The 9,906-nt window shown below is 35.8% G+C and overlaps 1 protein-coding gene across 1 annotated transcript; it reads left to right on the forward strand.

The window, feature by feature from the left end:
• Window positions 1-2,302: 2,302 nt before the first annotated feature.
• LOC145677230 (failed axon connections-like) lies at window positions 2,303-9,193 on the forward strand (the record flags this gene model as incomplete). Its single annotated transcript, XM_081747821.1, is given in 2 exon segments — window positions 2,303-2,480; window positions 7,107-9,193. Coding segments are annotated over 2 exon segments (253 nt in total), but the record flags the coding sequence as incomplete, so codon positions are not given.
• Between the last annotated feature and the right edge of the window lie 713 nt (window positions 9,194-9,906).

Raw genomic sequence — 9,906 nt, forward strand, 5'->3', positions numbered from 1 at the left:
TTCTACAGAAGGGATGGACACTTCCAGGCTATTGAAGAGAAGAGATGCATACCAACCACCTTCTGGCGGATTCTCTGTAGCAGGAGGAAGTCCAGTGGAGTGGTATCAACAAAGATTTCTCTTTCCCACGGTCGCTTCTTTATAAGATAACAGATAAATAAAAACACAGCTGAAATTGCATTGTTCTGTTTGCAATCTGTCGAACACTGCAAATTTTTTCACTGTAAATACTTCGAATTATCCAAACAGGAGGCTCAAAAGTTCGATTTACCCACTATTATTTACCATTGTTTTTAATACAGTTTTCAAGTAGAATAAACATAAAATTTTTCGCTACTCAACAGAGCTTGTTGAAACAGTTTAGTGCATTTAAAATGTATATGGACGCAGTAAGTTATATTTCATGTAAATTATATCATGAGTCATGTCATATCCTTGAACGAGGATTATTCATTCCGGTGTGTATAGGATGAGTGTCCATAAGGGGGGTGTTTGGCTTTAAGGAGTTAAATATTATGAGTTGTGTATTTATAAGGTAGGATCCTTAGTATAAAAAATGTACACAAATTAAAGCCAAAAGTTCATAATAACGTAGCTGAATACACTGAAACATTCTTAGTGCAATAAATCACAAAAACGTAAAACATTGCTGTGGCTTGTACAAGAACCAAATAAGCTATGTGAAACCCTACATAGCAATTAGTCTGGCCCGTTGTCACAGCTTTCTGCACTTTTAAACCAATGAGAAACGTCAGCATTCATGATGGAGCCGTGTGGAATTAAAGAAGGACCTGATGTTTGTAAATATTTTTGGTAACCCAAATACCACAGTACAGCTGCTATATGTGCACAACACCCAACCACCCGTGCACCAACCTTGCATTCGCAATACCAACCACGAATTGGCGGTGAAATAACTGTTGTATAAGACGTGGCTTGCTTAATTTGATATACGCCAAGTGTTATATCGCGCAACTCCTGAGTGGTCAATCTTGGAAAGTCCATTGAAATGTCAACGGACTTATTGTGCCAAATACTTTTGCATTTTTTCCAGTTTTCGGATTATAATGGTATTGGTGTTGGTTCACTAAGGTTTGCATTCGTTCGGCGATGATCTCATCTTCGTATCATTTGAGATACGGGAAGGTCGAAAAGCACTGCACATAGCACAAATAATTTGAACGAACTCGCCAATCATGGATATCTCTGTGTTCGATAAATTACCTGTTCTTTAGCTCTCCATCGTTTGATTAAACCGTTGACAGCTTCGGTCACCCACCTAATACATGTAATCAGTCGTGACTCATTAGATTCATTTGCGGTATGCTGTTTCTTGCTTTGTAAGAATTGTGGCATTTTTGGAATAAGTCTCCCTTGACTCTTCAATATTTTGCAACACACACACACACACACACACACACATATCTGTACAGCTTCGCACAACGTTACTCCATTGCTTTGTGTTCTATAATCACTGCATGAACCTACTTTATCACAAATGCACACTCCGTGCAGGCAACTTTCTGCTACATGAGATCAATGCAAGAACTACCTACTGATACATTTTGTCTGTTTTTTAGTATGAGCGCAATCGTGATACACTCTGTTACTTACATATCTTGTTGTTACATGCTTAGTATACTATATAAATAAGAAAGTGTATCAACTTTACGCTCATAGTTTAACAAGCACAAGACTAACGAAAAATCAGAAATTTTTCGCAAAAGTCGTCCAACTACTTGAGTTTGGGACTCTAAAATAAACGTAAATATGAATAGCGTGAAGCAGATATTTATAGCATAATTACGTAGGTATCTTCTATATTTAACATGGGTAGTTTGAATTGTTATAGTACTAATTTCATTTTTTTTTTTTTTTTTTATAGAGAGATATTTCCAGAAAAAAACAAAAAGAAAAAAATGGACCCTCATCCTTTCTCAAGTTTGTCTAATGCAGGGCTTGAAATTTCCGGTTCGAATCCAGTAACTAGATCAGAGTTTGGTCTCAATTTTTTTTTCTTCTTACAAAGTTCTTCGAACTAAAATATTTATTTTTCAATTGCGGCCTAGGGACCGCAGTTTTCGCACCCTCTTTTAATAGATATAAATACAAGAGAACCATTTGATTATCTGAAATTACTTCGCAGAATTTTGAGTACATGTTTACACATCATTTGATTTGTACTTCATCTCTTGAGTTAAGGAAAGTGGTTTATGTAGTAGTATTGGGTTCGATCTAATTATTCTGTTTTATTTCTCGTTTTCTGCGTAGAAATTCATATATCTGATTATTTGAATTTCAGATGCTTCCCAGATTGGGAGGAGATGTGCAAAACTTTGGATTTGAACAGCCATTTGCCGAAACCAGCTCCTGAAGAGGAAAAGAAGGAAAAAGAAGGCGATGGTAAAGAAAAAGAGGAAGAGAAAAAGGATGAGAAGGAAGGAGACAAGGAAATTGAGAAAGAAATCGAAAAGGAAAAAGTAAGACATAACGTTCAGTATTCGTGCATGAAACTGTAAACTTCAAAGTGTATATTTTAAGTTATTATATTTGAATATTTTAACTAAAAGTTCGAACCTATTCTCGCAGCTTGTGCATGTTACTTATTTTTTTTATATATATAATATAATATAACAAAGGAATCTCGAAGGAGGAATCTAAAATCACATGACGCTGTATTCCAACATGTCACAGGCCTCACCTTTTTCTTTGTTTTCTCCCTGGTTTCGATGAAGCGTTTTAACGAAAGTTAGTGTAGTAATTGTTTCCATCATTTTCTAGTTTATATGTATATGCAGTATATGTAGAAATTTGATGCCCAAACTCCGGACGCGATTCTTTATATCAAATGAAACAAAAACGTTCTAATAAACATGGATCGAAAATCTTTCTTTCAGCGTTATAAAGCACTGAAAATACAAAACAGCACCTTTTTAAAACGGCCTAGCTTGAAATTGAACCTGCAAGCGGTTCAAGGAATTACATAGGACTAGTATGCGCTCTATCATAGTATCTGTTTCACAGTCCTCAGATACCGGCAAGACGATTGCTCAGTTCGCACTTAAAAGTGTATCCCCGTACTCAAGTTCCTTTTCACAATTCGTTACACGTGTACCGAGTGATTGAAATGGAAACTTAAAGCCGCGGTCACAATGTGATTACCTAAAACTTGCACCAAGAATAGATCGGAAATGGAAAATACAAACGATGTGACGTCAAGTGTATAGAAGAGTTGATATTCGTAGCCCATTGCAAAGAAATTAAAAACAGTCAAATGGGGATGAATAATGCCTTCGAATAGCTTGTAAAGTGCGAGGGATGAGAATGCTGATTGTGTTTATTGTATAGTCTAAATGCATCAAGATATATCGTTGGAAAGAAAACAGTGTTAATGTTCCGTTGAACAGTACCAATACGAGATAAGTTCTGTGGACCAAATGGTCAATAGCTGCACGATAGGACTTCAGTCTAGCATGTAAAGATTGTTGTAGAATTTCAGTCGAAGTGGTAAAACTGGCTGCAGTAATTGGCGTTTCATGTCGTTGGGAAGTTCTACGTTGTGGCCTTTATCATTATTCAGAGAAAACTCTCAAGGAGACAAATCGTGAACGGGCTGTGGAATTGTCAGGTTCTCTTCTTCCAATCCAACGGTGAGAATTTTCCGTAGGCAGACCGTGCTTGTGCACTGTGGGATAGCTAGTAGTCGTGCTGGAACCGTTCATGACTTGTAAATGTTGCTTCGTCGGATAACAAGATGCAAAATAAATCAGTTGCAGTCTGGTCTACTTCCTCATTCACAGAATTCTTGACGAATGTAATGGTCATTTCCTTGTGGAGTGACCCATGGCACGGATGGTACTTGTGACGGTAAAGAATACAAATATTTTTCTGTCAGGCAAGAATACATTGCGATGGAACGTGTAGTAAGGTGGGAATTACCGCGACAGCAGCCATGCCAGTTGTTAATTAGTTTGTTTCTTGAACGACAATGTGTTTTAAATTTCCAGTTTCCGATAGTTAAAGATGATCATGATTAATTGTCAGCTTGGTTTGTGTGTTTGGGGTATCTCGGCATGCATCTTATACGACAGCACAGCATTTTTCATTCATTAGCCATATACCAACAGCGTGAAGGATTTTTCATCATTCGAAAATACTATCTCGAGCAAATCCAGCACGTCTACTTCGCTGAATTCTCCCAGTTGTTATGCACGTTCCCAAGTACTACGAAACACACCCGAACGAGAGAACCACAGCATGGATGTCACTGTTTGATCCACTGTGCCCGTTTGTACTGTTGAATGGAGCAATAGCGTTGTTTATTTCACGATCTCGAACCCACTCATTTTACTGGATTTACTTCGACAGCTTCGCGAGGGGTTAAAAAAAATGACAGAACATAAATATATCTATTGAGAATGAAGCTGAATATAAATGCATAAGAATCCTCTCACATGGTGTCGGAAGAAATGTTATAACATTTATTTGATATATTACGCATTCTCAGAGAAATATTGTATTACACAATTAGTGTAAAGTTAATTTTCTAAACATGGAAAGTACTGTAAGTTTCAGAACGTATGCAGTGTGTCCACTATTTTCTTTTACAACCTAGAAAGCGAAGCTTTGCGTTTATCAGTCTTCCAACAGAAGCCTTGTGAAACAAATTAAACAGCACAACTGCACGACAAGAGTCTGGAATTGTGCTGCATTTGCAGGCCTCCTTGCGAATATCTTTCAAAATACCGCTTGAAAACAAACACACGGACTAATATGCAGAAATGACATACAAGAAACAATGTGACAATACACGTACAGTAAACTTCTACAGGAAATCAAGAACAAAGGACGGGCACTGTACGGACGGGCTCAGTCTTGCATGAATCACTGGGTATGTAAAGGGAGACGTGTTACGAAGAACTGTTCTGTGACGACCTTGAATAATTTCTTGTTTACTATATCAAAGAAAAAAGTCCAATGACTCCATGGGCTGAAATTGCTGCTATTCAATTTTCTCCATACTTCTGAATTTTATGCAGTATATGAGGATGTTTACTTGCCGAAAATAGAGCATTTTACTTCTACACTATACCGTTTAAATAAAAATACGCCTCGTCGGTAAACCATGTATTGTAAAAAATAATAATAAAAAAAAAGGATAATTAAGCCCCGGATTTGTATGTAAAAACATTTTTTTCCAAACACGTACAAGCCCAAAACAAAGTTTATTATCTTAATTAAGAATTTACAAGTTTAAATTACAAATTTTATTTCACATAAAAATACATATTTTTAATAATTTTCCGTTATTCTCTTATAAATTTCACAACGAATTGGTTTTTCTTTCTCTCGGAGGAAATTTAACATCGAAAAAAGAATAGGATACATAATCGATCCATCATATTTACAAGCAATTTACCACCTGCAGAAACAGCGTCGTCTTAAATTCTGATTTATCAGCGCTGGGGTAACTTGTGCCGAACAAAGAGCTTTAAAGGAGCGCTTTGGATTTTAAAGCAAAAACTGAGGAGAGGACGAGTGACCGTAGGTGAAGGGGAGGTAATCGTACGCACAGCACTATATTTTATATTACTAAAGGAAAATTATTTCGTTGCAGTGCGTTTTCATTGCATTCACCACCGCGTAATTTGTCAGTCGTGGTAGTCCAGCTTCAAAATCCCATTCTAATGTCGCTCTTTTACCAGAAGTTTTTTTTTGGTACCAAACGTCTCTTTCCTTCGTAACATTATCGGGTTTCAGCCTAGACATTTGACGTTAGTACCTTGTAAACAGAACCAAGTATAGAAACAAATATCGATCTTTTACTTCCTCCAACACAATCCATGAATAGTCCGCAAGGCATCCATCTTGTACCAAAGTGTGTATGAAAACTTTTTTGTGTCACTGAAATCCCTAGTTTCTGAGAAAGGAGGGAGGAAAAAAAAAAGAAAAAAAAACCTTCTGTTCGACACAACTGGCCATCTTGCAAACTGTTATTTCGCAGCAAATTAATCGTATACTGATTTTTTTCTGGCATTTACCAGCTTTTCCGTTAACAAAAGCATCCGAATTTATATTCCAATATTAAATATGTAATATTAAAAATTCTGTGGAGTGATTGAACGGTATGCCATTCCGTGCGCATGCTGTTCTTCAAATTCCAAATGGTGAAAAATCCTTATACTTCAATGTTTTAGGGTCTTCCCCGGAGGAATAACAATTGGAGCAAAAGAAATAAGAACATCAAGAAATTGACTCACCATGGAAGACCAGTTAAATACAGCTTTGAGTCGCTGTTTTTTCACTCGTTAAGTGGCAGTGTGGCACTGTATAATCGTGAGGCCAAGTTGTGCGTTCTTTTGTTCGGAAAGAAAAAATTGGCAACTCGTACTGCTGATTTTATTATTGATGTGCCAATACAGGGTGTGTTATTAAATTCCGTGCCAGGGAGTTCTGTAGGTGAAAATACGTTGTATATTGGTAAGCAGTTTGATGTTGCTTGTTACTGTTACGAGTCCTTCGAGTCACTCACTGTACGCTATAGGTTGAAATTGTGTTTCTTTGAAGCTCGAATTGGTTACATTTAGCAAATTTATTTTTTTGAGTTTGCCCTTCAACCAATCCAAACTCTGTATCGTGTTTATTTAATAATTCAAGGACGTTGTTATACAGAACACATCAAAATAGGTGCGAGCGCAAAGGTACGTTAAGTATTACTTTTGCCCTGTATCCACAGACAAAATGAGTAGTTGTAACTAAACCGCATCTGTACGAATTACATACGATAGGTTAATAGGTAGCTACACATACGGTTACAAAAACATCAATGCTAAATATTGTTACGGCTCTTATCACATTTTGAAATCATTAAACAAGCTGCAATTAAATCGTCACAATAGTTTTAAATCGGCAGATTGCCTGCACAATTTAGCGCAAGTAGCGACATGTATTAGCGTGCCTTGGGCACAGGATCTTAATTAGGCATATAAAAGTTCGTTTCTTATTTCTTCGAATGTGTGTGCCCTTAAAGAATTACTGTTCCTTACGTTCTATGCCTTGCACTTTGTGTGGTTCTCAAGTGTTAATTGATTTTCTCTCTCTTTCAGGCTGACTGTGAGGAGAAAGAAGGCGAAAAAGATGTAGAAGAAAACAAACAGAAGGAGGAGAAAGAATCAAAGTGAAGTGTCGAAAATTTTTAGCTCTGCTGAGACTTTGTCAACCCATCTGCTCTTCACTCAATGTCTGACTGTGTGCATGTGTGTTGTGTGATATGCTGCTTTACTCACTGCATTTTTGTCGGATATCATCAGATTGCCCAGCTAGGTTGGTCAACCTGGTGGAATCAACTGTGTCATCATTTAGGTTCGAACACTCCCAACGTTTTATATATAAAAAAGTTTTTAAGGGAAAAAGTATTGACAGCCGTTTGTGTAGCTTTTTATGAAAACCTTTTCTATACAGCTGTAGTATTATTAAGGGAATTGTATTAGGCAGTTCATCTTCGTAATATTTTGTTTTCTGAAAAAGAATGTGTTTAATGAAGGTATTCCAGATGTTCATTCCACTATGCCTTCTTAATGTTTTTGAGTATATTTTTTACACTTATGTAGGTAGCATATATAGGTCTAGACATCAAGATCATGTTGTAGAAGAATATGATGGAACTGAAGGATGGAATTCACTGAATCTCATCCACATTGTGATGTAAATTTGGCTCAAGGATCTGTGACTCCCCCAAAGAAACAAGAAAACATTTTTTCACAGTGTACTTGGCCAAGCTATATGGAGTGGCTGACTCACAGAAACCTTATTAAAGGTTAGTGACATTTAGAAGCGAAAAACAAGTATTATATGTGAGAATGTGTATTTACTCTATGAAATTTTTACGTAATTTCTAAGAAAAATGCATTTATTAAAGAAAATTTAGAGGTAGTATTTGTTACTGCTTTTTACAACATTTACATTTTTTTGCATTTATAATTTTTCATCTTCATATTTCCTGTTTATATATTATTTTGTATATTTTTCCATAAGTTGCATGTGTGTACTCAGAAATATTGTGCGGAGAAGGATTTGCCTGTATGGTGACTGTGTGTGAGAGAATTGTTGCTATTGACCCTGTAGGACATTGATTGGAGTGGTACAGATTTGGAGAGTTAACGTACATATATACATACAAGAGTATGAAGTTGGTTACAAAGTGATGATGAGGCATGCAGTGCATTCACCTAAAGGGACCAGTACAAAAGCTTATTGGGATCTGCCGCAAAATGAACTTTTGCATTGTGTACAAAAAATTTTCGTGGCCCTGGCCTTTTAAAATCTTGTACACTGCCATTAGCTGAAATGTCCAGTTGAGAAAAAAAAAAAAAAAAAAAAAATCTGAGTTGGGTATGGCCAGGGCCAGGGAAAACCTGATAATTGTAGTTCTGTATAATTGTACAAAAAAACAGGAATTCAACAAATCTCGATTTACATCATAATTACGGTGGCTCTTTGTTGAGAGAAGTTATATATATATATATTATATATATATAAACTGTGAGTCAGGTCACTCCAACTTGTTTCTATAGTCGCAGAGAGTAGAGATAGTTAATTGTATACTGAGATTTTAAGAAAGGTTTCCATGTATCAAAGAAAGAAAAAAATGATAAATGAACTGAAAAAAACAATTGATTTTACAGTGAAATTCATGCAATGACTACAGGGTGATTGCTATATTGCAGAACCCACAGATTAAAAAGAGTTTTTAGAGAATGCATATCATTGTCTCGCTGTGCAACTGGTTACAGTGGGGTGAAATTGGAATGGGCCAGCAGAGTTTTACTTGTATTGGTTGATATAACCAGTTGATACTGATGTACATCATGACAAATCATGGTCCGTGTTTTGTCTTAATACTCAAGATATAATGCATTTCAGAAGTCATACTCATATATTGGCTTTGTGCTTCATACGTTGTAACTAAGAAAAAAGAATTACCCAAATAAACGGGGGAAAAAGTTTGAGGGATAGTCCTTAGTCTACAATACATACATGAACAACTACCCTAGTAAAATAAAATCATTGTGCATGATATATCAAAACGAAGAGATCTTGGGTTATGTAGAATTGTTCCCATTTACTCATAATTGTTTAAATTGTAATTATGTTTATAATAGAAAGATAATACAGTGTATTGCTTTATATCGTACTCTCACGTTTTTCGGAGCTCTCCATAATCATCCAACAGAATGGAGCCTCTGCATTGGAAATAATTTTGCCACCGCATTCTATCCTACCGGTTCGTATAGCGTTGTTACATTAAACAGTTGCCAAAATGGTAGCACCATTTTGAGGTTTGAAAGAGCTAGTTCTCTTTCAGAACAGCATGGAATAGTGAATGTGTAGGTCACATAAAATCATTTTCAAAATAAGATTTTTTTTTTCCTCAAGATTAAAGAGAATGAAAACAAGTGAAAAAAGTCCATGTGGTATTTACTGATAAAATACGATCTAAGGGAAACCTGTTTTTTCAAAGCTTAATTCTACATGGTAATTGTCTGTTTAAGGGGGAAGCGTAATTTCTGTTTTATCACAAATTGCTTATTTTATATATATATATATATATATATATATATATATATATATATATATATATATATATATATATAACAAACTGAAAAACAAGATAAAACTTTCTACAACTTGTAGTAACTAAAGGCAACAAATAATTACTTTTATGTAGTGTGCTAACCCTCCTTAAAATCCAATTCTTTCAGCAAAGATTTCGGATCAAAACAATGGTCTCATTTGTTTTGTTGTTGTAGGAAAATTTTGAGAGACCACTCTTGATTTGATATGTAAAACCAGACCTGAAATGCATAGATCCAGGGTTACAGATATGATACCTTATTAGTAGCGCAG

Source organism: Thermobia domestica, unplaced genomic scaffold, assembly GCF_964235325.1.
Source record: "Thermobia domestica unplaced genomic scaffold, izTheDome1.hap1.1 HAP1_SCAFFOLD_711, whole genome shotgun sequence".
Lineage (NCBI taxonomy): Eukaryota > Metazoa > Arthropoda > Insecta > Zygentoma > Lepismatidae > Thermobia > Thermobia domestica.